Below are 19,530 nucleotides of genomic sequence, written 5' to 3'. Positions count from 1 at the left end.
TTTAAAAGATGGAAAAGTTATGTTTTAAGCACTTTTTCCCAAAAATGGACGCTCTCATAATTGCCCGCGAGCTTGATTCGCGGCTTTTCGATATTTTAATTATGCAGAATTGTACATTATACTATTTTGTACTATCCTGCTGATTTTTATTTCTAAATCTTAAAAATTGAGAAAGTAATTAATTTTAAAAGATGGAAAAGCTATGTATAGCACCTTTTTCCCAAAAATGGACGCTCTCATAACTGCCCGCGAGCTTGATTCGCGGCTTTTCATTATTTTAATCATACAGAATTACACATTTGACTGTTCTGTATTATCCTGCTAATTTTCATTCCTTAATCTTAAAAATTGAGAAAGTAATTAATTTTAAAAGATGGAAAAGTTATGTTTTAAGCACCTTTTTCCCCAAAATGGACGCTCTCATAATTGCCCGCGAGCTTGATTCGCGGCTTTTCGATATTTTCATTATGCAGAATTATACGTTAGACTATTTTGTACAATCCTGCTAATTTTTGTTCCTTAATCTTAATAATGTAGAAAGTTATTGAAAACATCATGTTCGAGAGGTGAACGAATCAGTGCAGGAAAGACTGACCAAAAATATTTTATGTCATGCTCAACGTTTTCCGTACAAAAAATGTAAGCTAGAAAAGTATTTTCACATCGAGAACAGAAAATAAACTCAAACGTATTACCGCTCGTCCTAAACCAAACCTCAATTAAGTCATAAACTACCATAGTTGCTATGGTATTATTATTCTATATGTGAAAAACAATAATTTCTAAAATAATGTTATACAGAATAATACATCACACTGTTCTGTATAATTCTGCTGATTTTCATTCCTTAATCTTGATAATTGGCAAAGTAATTAACTTTAAAAGATGGAAAAGTTATGTTTTAAGCACCTTTTTCCCTTACAATGGACGCTCTCATAACTGCCCGCGACCTTGATTCGCGGCTTTTCGATATTTTCATTATGCAGAATTATACATTATACTATTTCGTACTATCCTGCTAATTTTTATTCCTAAATCTTAAAAATTGAGAAAGTAATTAATTTTAAAAGATGGAAAAGTTATGTTTTAAGCACTTTTTCCCTTACAATGGACGCTCTTATAATTGCCCGCGAGCTTGATTCGCGGCTTTTCGATATTTTAATTATGCAGAATTATTCATTAGAATGTTATCCATAATCCTGCTAATTTTTACTCCTTAATCTTAGTAATTGAGAGAGTAATTAATTTTAAAAGATGAAAAAGCTATGTTTTATGCACCTTTTTCCCAAAAATGGACGCTCTCATAACTGCCCGCGAGCTTGATTCGCGGCTTTTCGATATTTCAATTATACAGAATTCTACATCAGACTTATATTTATAATTTTGCCATTTTTTATCTTTCAATGTTGATAATTAAAAAAATTCTCAATTATGAACGATGAAAAAATCATGTTCCATTGTCATTTATTCGAAATTTGCATTTTTTACAATGCGATATGCTAATTGGAAATATTCGAGAATTTCGGATATGTAACCTGGCTCTGATTTATTGTTTACCTCGTTGTTTCTTTAATGAATTTTTTCATCCATTTTATCAATGTTTTCTGCTATCTAAATCACCTAAAAATTCAAACATTCATCTACATACTGACTCAGTACTGGTTCGGTTGACGTTTGGTCAACGACTGCTGGCTATTCCATCTGCAGCCTACTCATTTGGACTGCTGCGACATCTGTGGTCGCAGTTAGTACTGAGCGTTCTACTGCGACATTAAATCCTATTGCCCTGGGCTTCTATGGGTCTGTATTCGTTGCCCTAACCACATGGCCAGCATAATCTCGATATTGAGTTAATGTATATTTGTTTTCACACTACATGCTTGGATACGCCGACTTGGAATTGAGCTTCCTTATTAACATTTATACCTAATAAAAATGATAATAATGGATGAATATATGTATTTGAAGTTATTTGCAGGTATTATATTAATTAATGTTAAATGAGTATCATCATTTTTATTTATCCTAACTGCAATAGTCATCAAAGTGTAGGGCATTGTAAAGTGATACACTATGTTTACATCACATACATATATAACCCGTACACTCACATGCAGAATTTACTCGCCAAAATGCAGGGCACCATCAGTTCTGGATACGGATTGAGCATTTTTTCAATATGGATGACTGAGGTCATCTGCGAGCATAATGCTGTCACCTATCAGAATTTTTTCAAACTAATTTTCCGGAGAATATCATCTGGAATACAAGATTTCTAATTATTTCTAAATTATTCAATTTTATACTATGAATTGATTTTTTTAACATTCAGACAGGTGGCAAGGACTGACGCAAACACGAATTTTGGGCGAAAAACGTATAAAAATGAAATAATTAGTGATTTTTCATCTGAATGATGTGGCCGCCATCTTGAAATTTAAGCGCGGCAAGTCAATTCATAATTTTTCCATTATTCTTTCTAATTTTTTTAATAAAAATATTCACTATATACAAAAAATTGTTGTTTACGTCAGTCCGGCATTAATTCCTCTGTAATTTGGTACCTAATTTTATAGAAATAATTGTAAATTGGCGAAGAAATTAGAAATTTCCCGATCCCATGTATTTGGATAGGGGGAATCAGTCGCCTTTCTGACTCCAGCCCAGCCTTAATGTTTATCATTTCGTTGAACAGTCAACTTAAGAAATTAGGACTGGTAAGTTATCTTGCGTCGGTATAGTATAAAAAAAAAAATTCAACTAGTGTCACTGTTTTCTGATAGATGACAGTAATTGCACTGTTTTCAATCAAAAATTCAAAATGCTTATACAAAGAAAAGTCTTCTTTCTGGCTCATGTAATGTCATGCAATTCCTACTACATAAATAAGGATGTTTAGGCTTATAATCTAATGATAATAATGAATGATAATTTAAAATAGCCATGTAACTTCAATGAAGATTATACGTGAAGTTACAAGAAAGAAACCAAGTCATCCAGTTATTATAGCAGAAAATCCTGAACTGATAAAAAAGTTATCAGTAATAAAGAAAGAGCATTTTTTTATATAATCGAACAAAAATATCATCTATATTAGATAAATTTAACAAAGAATGTATAAATGGAAAATATCCTCCATTATGAAGCATAGATAACATTGGTTTGGATACATTAAATTTAGGAGTAAGTTATAAATTGTACAAGAAAGCTTGTTAAAAAATGATATTGATAAAGTATTCATCATTATTCTTATCATTAATGTAGGAAGAGTGATAATTTATTTATAATTTTATTTTTGGATATCCAATGATTGTATCAAACTCAATAGAGTTCAAACTTCATCACGGATTATGTCTATAAGTAATATGTTCATTTCTGTCTCACTGTAGCAAAAAATTCAGTATTTATTATCGTTGATATTGTATTTCAATAGTAAGATAAAATAAGATATAACTCATATATACAATTTTTCATAAAAAATAATATCATTCAACAGGAAGGATGTACTCATTTACTACCAACATTGATGGCCACAATTTATTTATTCAAAGCTGACTAGTGATTTATATTAAAATTTATTAATAAATTGATATTCATATTATATTTATATTTAAATTAAGGTAAATTGAGCTATTCATTACAAATACTGATTTATTTTTATAAAAACTTAAGAAATAAAACTTTTTTTTTTCGTTGCACAAAAATTGTTTATGTTTATTAAAGAAGAGAATAATACTGACAGCCATTATTTTTGAAATTTTTCAACTTTTTAATAATTCAGTTTTCAAATTTTTTTCACTTGAATTACGTTAACATTAAGATAAAAATGTTATCATTAGATTATAAGCCTAAACATCCTTATTTATGTAGTAGGAATTGCATGACATTACATGAGCCAGAAAGAAGACTTTTCTTTGTATAAGCATTTTGAATTTTTGATTGAAAACAATGCAATTACTGTCATCTATCAGAAAACAGTGACACTAGTTGAATTTTTTTTTTATACTATACCGACGCAAGATAACTTACCAGTCCTAATTTCTTAAGTTGACTGTTCAACGAAATGATAAACATTAAAAAAAGAAGAATTTTTATAATTTGATTGAATATTAAATGATTGAAAATAAAAAAAAACCAATTTTAAAAGATTAAAAGAATAAAGCTTATTTTTAAAATGATCATTAGATGAAAAATCTGGGTATCATAGAATTTGATTGACAATCAGTAAGATTATACATTTAAAAATTTAAATTTAAAAGATTGTAAAAATGCCTTTGACTGACATCTTATTGGGGACGGATGTCACGCTCCCCTTATTTTGCCTTATTTTTATACTTAAGCCCCGTCTACAATAGGACATTAGACATTAAACTTTAGGAATAAGAAACAAAGCTTAGTCCATAGGAACGGAACATTAAACACTATCGTAAACATAAGCGGAAATGTCAATGCTTTATTTAATGTATATGTGTACTTTAAATTTTATTTATGTAAAGTGGTGATTTTTAAATTTATTCAAATACCTAGTGCAAATAATGAAGAAGAAATATATATTAGTGTATTTATGTGCGAAAATTTTATAAATGAATGCATTTTTATAATTCGAAAAAATAAATCATTAATTTTTATTGAATAAATGATTTTTATTAATTCAAAACAATTAATATTTTTGAAAAATAATCATTTGGATAAAATTGTGTATAAGCCTGATACGTAATTTTATTTAACTGAGTGTTAATTACATTATTACATCTCTTGAAAGGTATTTTATTATTATATTTCATTATAAATATAATAAATAATTATTTTGATATTTATTAGTTTTATCTAATTTACAGAACTGCTAATATAATGCATTGAATAGATATTCAACTCCAGAGATTCAACGAGTTCCTTTAGACTCTTTTTTATTACAAATGAGAATTCGATTTTGTCTTTGAAAGAACATGGAGCTTTGACAGAAAATGAATAACTTGCTTGTATAACTTTTGTAACAATAATTAGAATTTATTTCCATACATAAACTTTATTAAATACAAATAAAGATTGTATTTGTGTACCAATATATAAATTTTTTATTCAATATCATTAGTTTTAGATTAAAAAGTTGTTAATATTTTTTTCAAGAATATAAATTATTAATTACGCAATAAATTTATTCACTATCTGATTCCAAATTTTCAACAATAACTTTCAATAATTTTTTTCTCAAAGTCTTTTTCTTTGATCCTGTACTCTCTTGTAATTCTCTTAAAATCATTTTGCATAACGCCTCATCTCTACTTTCCTCTTTATTTAATATTTTTTCGTTTATTTTTTGGATCGAAGAACTAACTGTACTAAATGCTTTTAACATTTCACTTGACTCATTACATTTTCCTTTAGTTTTTTTGTAAGAATGTTCTTCTTTTATTATACACCTTGACTTATTAGCTTCATTTATTTTTTGTTTCTTTGATTTTTTTTCTTCTTCTTTTTCTTCTTCTTCTTCTGAATTTTTATTTTCTAAGTCATCTTTTCCCGGGGTTCCACGATCTCTATAAACGAGTGAGTGGAACATAGGTTGAGCACCTACCGGGCGCGTCTCCAGGTGGCGGATAGGAGCATTGTCCGGGTAGTACCGAGTGGAGGCCTCGGGGGCCGCGAGGCGTACCGAGTGCAAACACGAGGGAAGCCGCTGGCAAGTGCAGCTTGGGTGTGTACACACTTTAAGAGGCACCGTGGACCAACTCCCCAAGTCAAGGTGTAAGCCATCGTGCTGAAGACTGAATGGCACTGGGACACTGTGTCGCAAACGATGCCCTTGGGGTACCAGGCGACCCCCCATTGTAGCTAGCCTTACCTGTGCAAGAGGCTCTGCACAGGTGGACCTTTATTTCCTCATCACTCGTGGGACTCGAATGGATGATCTTGACAACATTCGGAGTAGTGGGGGTCCTATCTCTTCTGACGAAGAAATAGGACTTGGAAAAGCCGAGGCGGGACGAACCAGCGAGGACGGCGAGGTGCAAACCGAGCTGCCTTGTAAGGAACGACCTGCTACCGGCAAGGAGGATCAGGGGAAGAAATTCGATAAACCTGATCCACCATCACGCCCCAATAAGAAAAAGCTTTGCGGGGCAGCGAGGAAGAGGTTGAGGAAGGCTAAGCTGCTGGAACTGGAGAAATCCGGGGCTAGCACAGCCGGAGCGAAGGCTGAGCCAAATCAGAGGAAACCGGGGGCCCCTGTGGTAACCGGCGGAATCTCTGGAGGCAAAGCAACTTCCTGTGGTACCAGGACTGACCCTAAGGTCGAGACCGGGGCCACTAGCTCCACCAAGTCGGGGTCTTCCACCGAAGCCGTGGGTAACACCAAAAGGCAGAGGTCGGAGGATTGCACCCCCCCCCGACGCAAAATGTCGAGCGAAGAAGGCTCGCGTAGCACCTGGGCCTAGCAGCTTTGCTGAAGCGGCTGCGGGAGGCAAGAGGGTGGCCATCGCGCCGGACCTCTATCCTTCTGCGACCCTCAGCAAGCAGCAAGGGGAACTAGTGCTGGCAGGACTTCTTCGGGCCCTGGACGATGCCATCAAAAGTGGCACTGTTCTGGGATTTGAGGGCCACAAACTCGACAGAGGGCTTCTGTGGATCAACTGTCCTGATGAACGGGCAGCCACATGGCTCAAGGAGACAGTCCCCTCCATAAAGGTCTTGGAAGGAGTAAACCTCGAGGTTCTCGAGAGGGAGAAAGTTCCAAGACTCTCCAGGGTCACCGCGACGTTTCCCGGGCCACCGGTGGATCCAGCGGTGATCTTGAAAAGACTCGAAGGCCAAAATGCCGGACTGCATACCAACCTCTGGCGGGTTTGGAGCACGAAGGCAACGCCAACACTGACTAGCTTAGTCATTGGCGTGGACGACGAGTCATTAAAGCTCTTGAAAGGGTTAGGAATGAGTCCTTACTGCGGCCTAGGCAGAGCTCGATTTTTCGAGGCGCCAAAGGCTGTGGAGGGGAGGCAGGCCGAACCCGGAAAGAGGAAATTACCGGTGGCAGGGACCTCCAAGGTGGTACCCCCTCCGAGAGGAAAGAGGAGGCGGGCGGAAACGCACGCAGCCTCTACCTCGAAGGAGAAGGGAGCACCAGGAGGGCCCACCAACCCTCCACCTCCGAGGGAGCCATCACAGGGGCTTGAGAAAGCGAACTGTGAAGAAGGCAAACCTCGGACCAGTGGACGGGCTACGCCAACTCCTGGGGCACGGGGGAGACCCACGAAGAACCAGGAGTTGGCAAGGGTGGGGAGGGTCCTGTCTCAGATCAGGCTGACCGACATGGTAAAGCCTGGAGCAGAACCTACGGGTAACCCTCCTACGGGAGAGGGCGCAAGAAGGGACGGCGACATGGCTGGCCCTTCTACGCAGGATTAACCTTCCTCCTACGCTCCCGCATCCCAATCCTATTCCCAACACGCGAAATCAAACGGCGCCGGAATCCCTGTGATATCGGGGCTGTTAAAGATTTCGCAGATTAACTTGCATCACTGCTACACGGCCGCGGCACTACATTGTCGAGACCTAGCGATGAAGCACACAGATGTTTCCCTGATCCAAGAACCTTATTGTAGGGAGGGAGAGGTCTTGAAGGGAGACGCCAAAGGCGGATCCTTCATAAGCGGTAAAGGTGATAGGGACCCTAGGGCATGCGTTTTCGTGAGACGAGAACTAAACCCTGTGGGGCTCAGCCAATACTGCACAAGGGATCTGGCGGCAGTACAGGTGAAAATAGAGCTGGGAGGGGAGCCGATCAAAGTCGTTATCGGCTCGGCATACCTTCCTTATGACTCTGATGAACCACCACCCACTGAGGAGGTCAAACGACTCGTGGAGTACTGCCGAAGGACGAACTGCGAGCTCATATTAGGATGTGATGCTAACGCTCATCACACCTTTTGGGGCAGCAGCGACACTAACGAGAGAGGGGCTAGCCTGCTGGAATACCTCACTCGGCACGGCCTAGAAGTCCTGAACAGAGGGCACAAACCTACGTTTGTTACCTCGGTCAGGCAGGAGGTCATCGACATAACTGTCGCCACGGCGAAAATCTATGATTTCGTCAGGAAGTGGGAGGTGGACGAGGAGGAAACTCTGTCGGACCACCGGCGCATTAACCTCACCCTGACAGGGGAAGTGGGCAACGTGGTACCGCAACTCCGTAGGGACCCGAGAAGCGCTGACTGGGGCCTGTTCAAGCAGGAACTAGAAAGACTCATGGGGGAACCCGGAACGGAAGGGCGTGTAGGGTCTCCGGCCGGCCTCGATGAGGCAGTGCTGGACCTACAAGACGCTATTGCAGGGGCCTATAGTTGCTCATGCCCAGCCAGGGTGATGCAGGAGTGCAGGAGGGTCTCATGGTGGAACAGGGAGCTTGAAAAGGCTCGTAGGGAAACCAGGAGACTCTTCAACAGGGCAAAAAAGCTCAAGACGGATCAGATGTGGACTGAATTTAAAACCTCACGGAGAAGATTCAGGTCTATGATCAAGTCAGTAAGGAGGCAAGCCTGGAGAAGCTTTTGCGAGAGACTGGAGGCCCTACCTGAGGTAGCCAGAATCCGCAAGCTGATCACCCCCGGCAGGAACGTGGCGCTCCGAGGCCTAGAATCTCCGGAGGGAGAGATGGTCGACGACCATCAAGGCATACTGGAGCTCCTCATTAAAACGCATTTTCCGGGATCGACCCCGGTGCAAGAAACCACAAGCGAGGCTGATAGACCAGGCGGGCTCGTAAGGGCCGACTGGGAAACCGCCAGGCGGGTGGTGACCTATGATCGGGTAAAATGGGCAGTCGGTACCTTTGATCGCTACAAGAGTCCAGGCACGGACGGAATCTATCCGGTTCTGCTGCAAATGGGCGGGGAGCGACTATGGCGCAGACTGGTACATATTTACCGATCTTGCCTTGCCATGGGTTACATACCTAAGGCTTGGCGGACGGTCAGGGTGGTATTCATACCCAAAATGGGGAAGGACCGCTATGACCAAGCAAAGGCCTACAGGCCCATAAGTCTAACCTCCTTCGTCCTAAAAACGCTGGAGCGGCTTGTGGACTGTTACCTTAAAGAGAGCGCATTGTGCACCAGGCCCTTGTGCTCAGCACAACACGCCTACCAAAGTGGCAAGTCTGTAGAGACTGCCCTCCATGACCTCGTAGGAGGCCTGGAGAGAGCCCTGGAGACAGGCAGGTCGGCAATTGGGGTCTTTTTAGACATCGAAGGGGCGTTTGATAACACACCCTTCAAAACTATGGGTGAGGCAGTTCAGAACTTCGGAGCAGACGTCACGCTTGCACGATGGATCATGAACTTGCTCGCCAGTAGAACGGCCATCGCCTATTTAGGAGGTACAGAGGTTCGAGCTGCAGTGGCCAGGGGCTGCCCGCAGGGAGGTGTCCTATCTCCCCTGCTGTGGACCCTGGTGGTGGACGAACTTCTTACGAACCTGAAAAAGGCGGGCTTCAGCGTTCAAGGCTACGCTGATGACGTGGCCATCACGGTCACAGGCGACGATTTGGGTAGTCTGTCGCTCAGAATGCAGACGGCCCTCAACGTCGTTGAGAGATGGTGCCAGGTTCGAGGGCTCAGGGTTAACCCGAGCAAAACTGAACTGGTTCTGTTCACAAGAGGAAGGAGGACTGAGTTCAGGCCTCCCTCCATCTTTGGCAAACAGCTGAAATGTTCGGAAACAGTGTGCTACCTTGGAGTAACCTTAGATAGGAAGCTCCACTGGAGGGCACATGTGGACAAACAGGTCAAGAAGGCCACGGCTACCTTCTGGACCTGCAGAAGAATGTTCAGCGCTACATGGGGACTGAAGCCGAAAACAATAAAATGGCTGTACACAGCTGTTGTCATTCCCCAACTAACCTACGCCTCCATAGTATGGTGGACCTCCGTCAGGAGGAACGCCTGCAGGAAGCAACTAAATAAAGTCTATAGAGCGGCACTGCTAGGTATAACGGGAGCCCTGAGGACGACCCCAACCCTAGCTATGGGCTGCCTACTGAGCATCCCTCCGCCGGAACTGATGGTGGAGGTGCTAGCGAAGAGGGCGGCCATCCGCTTGAGGAGCCATAGACAGTGGACGAGCTTTCGAGCTGGGCATGCGGCGATTCTGGGCCCGGAGGACCCTACGGGACTCAGTGGCAAAAAGGTCGATCGCTGCCCCAGGAAGCTAGAATTCTCACCCGGATACGAAGTCATCTTCATGGACGGACGGACCTGGCTGGAGGAAGGCGAGGAATCGCTTACTCCCAAGGGGCCTGTCTGGTACGTGGATGGGGCGAAGTGTAAGGGGGGAGAGGCCGGAGCCGGAATCTGGTGCGGGGGACCACGGGTGGAGAAATCCTACACCCTGGGCCAGGACGCTTCCGTGTTCCAGGCAGAGGTGTACGCAATCCTGTTATGCGCTATGCATATAACCAAAAGAGATTGCACTGGGCAGCATATCTATATCTGCAGTGACAGCTATGCTGCCTTAACGGCTCTTTCGCAAGTGGCTACCTGTTCAAAACTCGTGGACCACTGCAGAAGGGTACTAAAACAAGCGGCATGCCGCAACAAACTGAAGCTGCTAAAGGTACCAAGTCACTGCGGTATACGCGGCAACACCGAAGCTGACAGGCTGGCCCGTATTGGCGCCAGCGGCGGAGGTGACAGGGGCCCAGTGGAGATAAACGCTCCCGGGGAACTTGTAAAGGCGCTGGGGGACAAGTGGCTGCACAAAAGATTCACCAGCTACTGGGCGGAGACCTCGGGGATGAGGCACACCAGAGCGTTCATCAGGAAACCCACAACTCAAGTGAGTAGGGACCTGATCGGACTGGATAAAAGAAGGCTAAGAGTGGCCGTGGGCACCGTCACAGGGCACTGGCTAACTCGACGCCATATGAAGATGCTGGGACGCGGAGAGGAATCCGCGTGCCGGTGGTGTGGTGAGGAGGAAGAGACGCCTCTCCACATGATAAGGGAATGCTCGGGGCTAAGGGAACCCAGGCAGCGCCTGTTAGGGAACCTTGAGACCGACGCACCCATCCTTGAGACGGTCGGGACGGACAGGCTTCTGCAATTTTGCTACGAGGCCGGGCTGTACCAACCCACCTAAGACCGCCTTTACCACAAGCTTGGACCCAGTACAATGGCCCCGTGGCTAAGTGCAGGGGAGGCGGGGCAGATTAATGGGGAAAAGTCATCTTTTTCTTTGAAACTTGAATACGTTCTGTAACAATTAATTAACTTTCTAAAAGCTATAAAAAACATAAATCAGTTTTATTTTTTTCATTAATTTAACTCTAAAAATTTGTTAGATTAGAATAAACTATATCACCTTAAAATGTCAATTAGTTTGTGAACATGAGTTTGTAGTATTTACCTTCTCCTGTGCATTGTTTCTTCTAAAAAATTTATCACTTTATATAGTGGCCAAGGCTTTCGAACCTCTCCCTTGCTACCACTTCTTGCTTCGTCTCCTCTTTTCTTTCTCTCTTTAGAAAAATACCCTCTCAACCTTTTCCATCGTGATTGACAATTGTGAGCTATAATAAAATTGAAATTTTTAAATAAATAAAATGTAGTTTTTGAAACTGCCATTTTTTAGATCTAATTTTATCTACTCATATTTAAAAAACTAAAAAAAATTTGATCTAAGTAAATCTATGGATATCTAGTAAGATCACTGTATATCTATACAAATTACAGTATGTCTATGGAGATTTCCATTGATCTCGATGATAAAAAAAATTTAATACATCTACAGAAATCACAGAAGATTTAAAGTGACCAAAACAGATGTACACAGAACAAAGTAGATCTAATTGTGGCAAAAAAAAGATCTAAATAGATCAATGTAGATCTATTTTATTTTTAAATCTTACAAGTCATATCCATAGCTGATGCTATTTCTGACCATGACGTCTCCTTCATTTGATGATCCTTATAGTTTTCATTATTCTTATCCCACAAATGCTCATATGATCTCACTAACGATATTAATAATTCATCTCCTTGTTTCGCTTCTTCAGACATTTTCTTATAATTATTTCTCACTACAGATATCAACTTTAATGAAATGAACACAGAAAGATGTAACACAAAAATTGTTTTGTTCAAAAACAATTGGCAGATTTGAATAGAATTTTTCTTTGAAGTTTTTCAATGAAAAGCTAAATAAATAATTAAGTGAACATAAATTTGTCATTTAAAAAATATGGATCGTGATTTAGAACTAAATATTGTTCTTTTAAATTGTGAATTATTAATGCTGATGATCAAGCATATTTTAAATATTAAAAAAAATAAAAACAAACGTTTCAGAAAGTGGTAGGTACATCCCATTAATCAGCAACGACAAAAATTAGGATATTTCAACACTCTCTTTCAGGAATTAAAAAACTTTCCTGATCAATTTTTTAATTATACCAGAATGATTCAGCAATCATTTTATAAATTATTAGAAGAAGTATCTCCATATCTGACCAAAAATAGTCGTCGTCAATCTATCTCAGCAGAACATCGGTTGCTAATAACATTGAGGTATATATTTTTCAGACTTGTAAAAAATACCTTCTGAAAAGTATTCAAATATAAATACAAATACAAATACTTGGCTTGAGATTTTCTATCAGAAAACATATTTGCATTATTACAATTATCATAACAACTTGATCGTCCTTAATGTTGAAGTTTAGAAAAAATTTATTAAGGTAGTGTCGCCGAAGATGGCCCGGCTCCTAGGATAGCCCACTTTTAATTTGAAATTTCGCGGGTTTATGCTACTAGTACCATAGACAATAGTGTTGTCTATGGTACCGCGAAATTTTAAATTAAAAGTGGGCTATCCTAGGAGCCGGGCCATCTTCAGCGACACTACCTTATTGCAAATCATTTTTCAAATAAAATATGTCCTTTAGGTATTTAGCTACAGGTGATGAAGTATCATCTCAGGCAGTCGAATATCGTATTGGAAGATCAACACATCATTCAATTATTAATGAAACGTGTGTTGTGTTGGCCCAAGTTTTAATGCCAAAATATATTAAAGCTCCAGATAGTGATCAATGGAAAGCTATTTCTGATGGTTTTTATCAAAAATGGAACATGCCTAATTGTATTGGTGCCATTGACGGAAAACATATTGAAATAATTGCTCCACCTAAATCAGGAACCATGTGCTACAATTATAATTTAGTACCGTACTCTTGGCAGTGTGTGATCATGAATATAAATTTACCTTTGTTGATATTGGTGCATATGGAAGTGAAAGTGATGGTGGTATTTTTGCAAGATCTTCATTTGGAAAAGTTTTAGAAGAGGATAAATTAAACCTGCCAAAAGAAAAAACAAAATTACCAGGATCTAATATGTTTACTCACCATTTTTTTGTTGGAGATGAAGCTTTCAAAATTTCACGCCATATGATGAGACCATATCCAGGTCATGAACTCACTACAACTCAGAAAGTTTTTAATTATCGTTTGTCTCGAGCACGACGAACCATTGAAAATACTTTTGGAATTTTATCGAGTAAATGGAGAGTACTAAAAAGAAGTATTCATAAGAGTTTAACAAATACTGATCACATTGTTGCTGCATGTGTTAGTCTTCATAATTTTCTTATATTTCATGAACAAAGAATGTACAATGTGCAAAATAGTTTTATAGATTTGGATTCTGATTGTGAAACAGAACCAAGTAATATATAACCACTATCTCAAACGAACGCTCGTCAATCAATTGCAGAAGCACACGAGCAGAGAAACAATTTGTCCACATGGTTCATGAGTCAAGACGGTCAAGTACCATGGCAGGTTGACTACGTTTTTAGAGGACTTCATGGTGACCACAATAGAAATATTAATTAAAAGTAAGTTAACTTTGAGATGAATAAATTGATTATGTGATTTAATCTAAAACTTTTATTATAATTCAGATTATATTGCTGAATTACAATAAATCATCTATTAACAATTCTCTTTCAGCTTCTAGAAAATCCAAATAATTCTAATCGAGATCAAAATTGGGGCAACACTTTGTGGAAATCATAATATCGTGATGAGAAACTTGAGAGATTAGATCAAAATATACCACAGCTTGAAAAACGTTGAAAAAAAATTTTGAGCCATTTAAAGTTTGATGGTGTTTACACAAATACGATCTTTATTTGTATTTAATAAAGTTTATGTATGGAAATAAATTCTAATTATTGTTACAAAAGTTATACAAGCAAGTTATTCATTTTCTGTCAGCTCCATGTTCTTTCAAAGACAAAATCGAATTCTCATTTGTAATAAAAAAGAGTCTAAAGGAACTCGTTGAATCTCTGGAGTTGAATATCTATTCAATGCATTATATTCTTCTTCGGGAATTATTCTGTAACAAACACCTGGTCCTGTTTTTCCTGCTCTTCCTTTCCTCTGTTCTTCACTTGCTTTACTAATTCAAAATTCCTTGAGCCTCTGCATTTTACATGAAGAATCATAACTTATATCTTTGACTTTCCCTCTGTCTGCTACAAATCTTATAACATCAATGGTGATTTATGGCTCTGCAATGTTGATCGAAACAATACATTTTCTTACACCTTCTGGAGGATAATCGATAACTTTGTCTTGTTCTGCAATTGATAGTGTACTATAGAGTGGTAAAATAATCTAATTATTTTTTTTTCGAGCATATTCTTTTGCCGCATCCACCACTACAGCTATTTCAATCATTCAACTGAAGAAAATTAATAAATTACCTTTTTCTGTACCTGAAATAGAAGGAAAAAAATTATATCACCTTGATCTCTTAGTTATTTTATAAGATTACTTACTAGGATATTTTTGATCTATTATTTGCATGACTTGAATTGAAGCGATCATTTTTAAATCTTGTTTCTTCAATACCAGCAGGTCGATACATCAACTGAATGGAATATAGCCTACCAAGGACTTGAATAACTGGAACATCTTCTTTGGCCAAATAATTGCTAAATAATTGAATATTTATTGTCGCAGACATCAGAACCAGTTTCATATTAGATCTCTTCTGATGAATCAGACATTCCACAATTCTTAATAATAAATCCCCATACAAATGTCGCTCATGAATTTCATCGAGAATTACAACATCATATTGAGATAATTCAGTATCATCAGATACTTGTCTTAAAAGTAAACCTTCTGTGATGAATAAAATTCTAGTCTGTTGATTTTTTTGTTTCTCGAATCTTATTTGATATCCTATTTCATTCAAATTTTCTGTTAATGCTTCAAAAACAAATCGTTTTGCTAAAGAAATACAAGCTATTCTTCGTGGTTGAGTACAAGCAGTTCTTCCAAAACCGGCAGAATGAAAAAATATTGAGGCACTTGTTTTGATTTTCTACATCCTGTATCTCCAACAATTATAACTACTTTTTCATTTTTTACAGCTTCCACTATTTCATCTCGATATTTCGCCACAGGCAAATTTTCTTGACTTTCTCTGAGCTTTTTCAATTTTGCAAATTTTTCTTTTTGTTTAAAATCTAAATACAAAACAGGTATTCCTTTAAATTTAGCCAGTTTATTTTCAAATATTAATTTTTAGATTGATGCAATAATTTTTATGAAACTTCTTGGGAACACCAATTGAATTTAATTCAGGATTTTTGGAAGTATTTTTCCCAGACTTTTCAAGCTTAGCTTGATATTTTTTAACAAAAGCCCAAAAATCTTCTGGATCTTGAACTAAAAAAGGATTAGGAATGAAAACTTTGTGTAGTTCATAACGAAATTTTGTAAATGAAAAGCTATCATTTTTTTCATCCTTTTATTCTGATATTGTTTGTGAATATTCATTTGATGCTCTAGAGCTTGAACCATCGTTGCTTTTTTTCTTGATGGCTTAATAATTCATGTAAATAACAATCTTTAGAAATTTTTCTTCGATCAAGTTCAATATATTTACTCCGTTTATGTTTATGATTTGAATAACTCATTTCATTCAATATTTTTTCCAGAAAAGATTAAACGACAAAGTAGAATTAGTAGTTCTGTAAATTAGATGAAACTAATAAATATCAAAATAATTATTTATTATATTTATAATGAAATATAATAATACAATACCTTTCAAGAGATGTAATTATGTAATTAACACTCAGTTAAATAAAATTACGTATCAGGCTTATACACAATTTTATCCAAATGATTATTTTTCAAAAATATTAATTGTTTTGAATTAATAAAAATCATTTATTTATAAAATTTTCGCACATAAATACACTAATATATATTTCTTCTTCATTATTTGCACTAGGTATTTGAATAAATTTAAAAATCACCACTTTACATAAATAAAATTTAAAGTACACATATACATTAAATAAAGCATCGACATTTCCGCTTATGTTTACGATAGTGTTTAATGTTCCGTTCCTATGGACTAAGTTTTGTTTCTTATTCCTAAAGTTTAATGTCTAATGTCCTATTGTAGACGGGGCTTTACTTCCCCAACGTCAGTGCGGTCTCCTTATTATACTCTCCATGTCTACCGGACACCCTGCATAACAAAAATATTAGCCCTCATTATTTATTGAGCTGAATAGAGGGCAGCAGTGTGGTACCACACGCAAGACATTGCAGCACTCAGCCACTGCCATTTGCTTCATTATTTTACTGTCCCAATGGAAGATATTCAAGATAAAAATACAGTTGACTTTCAATAAAATTTTTAACACATAAAACCTAAAAATTATTTTGTAGGAACACCGACATTTTATTACGGAATTGGTTGAGTGAGTATAATTATTATTACTGTATATACGTCATTTATTTGGTTTTAATGCGATAATTTTTTCATTGAAAATTTGAAATTTTTTTAATTGGAAAGTGGGACTAGATTTATATGTATACATTGTTATTGTGTACATACATGACTAAGTAAATTTAAAAAAAAAAAAAAAACCTTTTATTAAATTTATTTTTTCTAAGTATTTTAATTATAACAATTTAATTACTTTTTACTCTGTTTGTATAACTCCATTAATTCATTTTTTGTATATTTGACACACTTTTCGTGATCAATTGTTCTTTAATATTTTACATACATTTCATATGAAAATAAAATTTATTTCGTATTTTTTGTGAATATCTAGATTTATAATGATTTATTGAACCAATTTTTTATAAAAATTTTAGAATGGCGGAAGACTATGGGAATAACCAATCTTCATCAACTTCTGTAAAAAGATGGGGTGTACTCAAACAGCATATTTTAGATAATAAAATTAATTTTGCATTGTGGACAACACGGATCATCACTATTCTATTTTTTATTCTATATTTAATTCCGATTGTGGGGTAACTATATTTTTCTCCTACTATATCTTCTAATAATAAAAACATTAGGTAAATGTAATATTTTTGATGGTAGTTTAACAGTTGAAAGTTTGTTGTTTAATTTTCCTTTTTTTTTTCTTGTTTTATCTTCATATTCTTTACGTATATAAGTATGAATTATAAATTAAAAAGTATAATTTTCTTCAAAATTAACATTTATTCATACTTCTTTCATCATACTGAATTAAATAAGTCGGAGGTTTTAAAAACTGATCAATTATAGCTAAATAGTTATTTGGAATATTATCTATATATAAATAATGACTTGTGTTATTATTTTTTAATCTCCGTTAAATTCTTGAATACTTATCCAAAAAAAATTCTATCATAGTAAATGATTTATATAATTAATATTCATTACCATAAAGTTGTAAATAAGGTAGCACATATCACTGTCTCTCATCGATAAATCCAAATATCAAGTAAAAATATATCAACTTTTATTTCGTTGAATTGTAATACATGCACTTGATTTTTATAATGACTCTCAATAGTCATAATGGATTCTATCACTATTTCATTCAGGAACGTTGACAAAAGTTATCGCATTCAATACAAAATGAATAGATTTTATTTAAATTATTATTTAATAAAAAAAATTTAACTATCATCTGTGCTCTTTAGAAATCCGTACGATGCATACTACAAAGTCCTGATGAGTAGTGCAGCCACGAGTGCTCTCAGACTTCACCAGAGAATTCCGAGAATTCAATTAAATTTACAGTTTATTGAACTTCTGCTGGTGGAAGATTCATGCCATTATTTACTATATTCGTTGATATTTTTATATGCATCACCTGTGACAAGTATCCTTTTAAAATAAAATAATATTAAAATTTTTATTTACTTTTTTAATTGATAAATATTGTATAATAAGTGCTTTTTTTTTTCTTAAAAAAATTTAGTGGTTTTATTACCAGTATTTTTATTCGCAGTATTACATGCAGCAAGTTATTCTCTGACATTACTAGATGTAAGTATGTTTTTAAAAAATGTATACAACATTCAATTATACTGTAAATTATTGTCTTCTTTGATAGGCTCTTGGACAAAATTGTTGTTGGCCTGCACGACTTTCGATATCTTTAGTAGAATTTCAGTCACGCAATATTTTACGACTCTGTGCATTTTGTGAAATACTGATTCTACCTCTCACACTTATTCTAGTGTTTACGTAAGTATAAATACTGATTGAAAATATTTTAATACACAATGAGTTAGCAAGAATAAATTTTTTTTCTTCTATAATACAGTGGACGAGCTGGATTGTTAACACCATTTATATATTATCACTTTTTCAAAATGCGCCTTTCTTCACGAAGAAATCAATTTACCCGCAATACTTTCCACGAAATGAGAGGTGCTTTAGGATCAGTGTCACAAAAACCTGCAGTGCCAGGGATTATTCGATGGTTAATAAATACTATCTTGAGCATAACAGCACAATTGGCTCCGAATCCTGTACCACAGTAACATTTGTACATACTTTTGTAAATCAATTTTATTTCAAATGGTTAATTTCAGCTTAAAATATTGTAATTTTTTGTATCTGTATCGTCTATAAAATAATACTTTTTGTGTTACAATATATGTCACAAATGATTACGAATTGATTTAAAACATTCGGGATTTCTATTTTAGTATAAATATCGTGAAGCGTTTGTGTTGTTAATTAATGTTATGAATATCTTTTCTTATTATTCTAGGAAGTCTCTGCTAAAAAATGTTTACAATTCTCAATGTTAAAATTATATTGTTTAATATTAATAATGCCTAGGAAAATTGGTTGAATTTATTTTAATTCATAAGTACCTAATCAATTTACTTATTTATTATAAACATAACCATTGAATAACTATCTATGAAACTACATTATTACAGATACTTATTTACAAAATCCGTGACATTTAAGGTTGTTAATTATAAGAGAATATTTTACGTAATAGTTGAAACAAATTGTAATGTTACTCATTACGTGCAAAAAACACAAAACATATCATATGACTGAAGTGCAATTAAAGTGTTTGATTTTTTAAATTGAACATTTTCATGTTATATATTTTGCTTCAATTACTTTGAATAATAATTTTATAATCACATTTTTAACAATCATTATTCAAATGAGTATTAATAGAAAGACT

General features: G+C 36.3%; 3 protein-coding genes and 1 pseudogene across 4 annotated transcripts; 2 read left to right on the top strand and 2 right to left on the bottom strand.

The window, feature by feature from the left end:
* Positions 1-5,102: 5,102 nt before the first annotated feature.
* LOC118064877 (transcription factor Adf-1-like) lies at positions 5,103-12,268 on the bottom strand. 2 transcript variants are annotated; one of them, XM_035079789.1, is made up of 4 exons: positions 11,900-12,268; positions 11,398-11,560; positions 11,219-11,244; positions 5,103-5,514 (listed from the first exon to the last, which is right to left on the bottom strand). In XM_035079789.1, the coding sequence occupies exons 1-4, from the start codon at positions 12,048-12,050 to the stop codon at positions 5,156-5,158; spliced, it is 699 nt and encodes a 232-aa protein (XP_034935680.1). In that variant the 5' UTR covers positions 12,051-12,268; the 3' UTR covers positions 5,103-5,155. The 2 variants fall into 2 exon arrangements, with proteins under 2 accessions (XP_034935680.1, XP_034935681.1); XM_035079790.1 differs by lacking the exon at positions 5,103-5,514 and having other exon boundaries at positions 11,216-11,272.
* A 179-nt stretch (positions 12,269-12,447) lies between these two features.
* On the top strand, positions 12,448-13,976 carry LOC118064819 (protein ALP1-like). Its single transcript, XM_035079690.1, has 4 exons — positions 12,448-12,557; positions 12,935-13,131; positions 13,230-13,715; positions 13,954-13,976. The coding sequence occupies exons 1-4, from the start codon at positions 12,448-12,450 to the stop codon at positions 13,974-13,976; spliced, it is 816 nt and encodes a 271-aa protein (XP_034935581.1).
* Positions 13,977-14,051: 75 nt separating this feature from the next.
* Positions 14,052-15,818, bottom strand: LOC118064818 (probable ATP-dependent RNA helicase DHX34; annotated as a pseudogene).
* Positions 15,819-16,602: 784 nt separating this feature from the next.
* On the top strand, positions 16,603-18,977 carry Kr-h2 (Krueppel homolog 2). The gene is made up of 6 exons (XM_035079818.1): positions 16,603-16,785; positions 17,189-17,350; positions 18,014-18,195; positions 18,295-18,362; positions 18,430-18,563; positions 18,643-18,977. Exons 2-6 carry the CDS (start codon positions 17,190-17,192, stop codon positions 18,860-18,862), a joined length of 765 nt encoding a protein of 254 aa, XP_034935709.1. The 5' UTR covers positions 16,603-16,785; position 17,189; the 3' UTR covers positions 18,863-18,977.
* The last annotated feature ends 553 nt before the right edge of the window (positions 18,978-19,530 follow it).

The sequence above is a fragment of the Chelonus insularis genome, unplaced genomic scaffold, assembly GCF_013357705.1.
Source record: "Chelonus insularis isolate UGA/USDA-ARS -01 unplaced genomic scaffold, ASM1335770v1 contig_25_pilon, whole genome shotgun sequence".
In the NCBI taxonomy this organism is placed as follows: Eukaryota; Metazoa; Arthropoda; class Insecta; order Hymenoptera; family Braconidae; genus Chelonus; species Chelonus insularis.
Note: the sequence above shows the minus strand (reverse complement) of the source record. Positions and strands in the feature narration are given on the sequence as shown.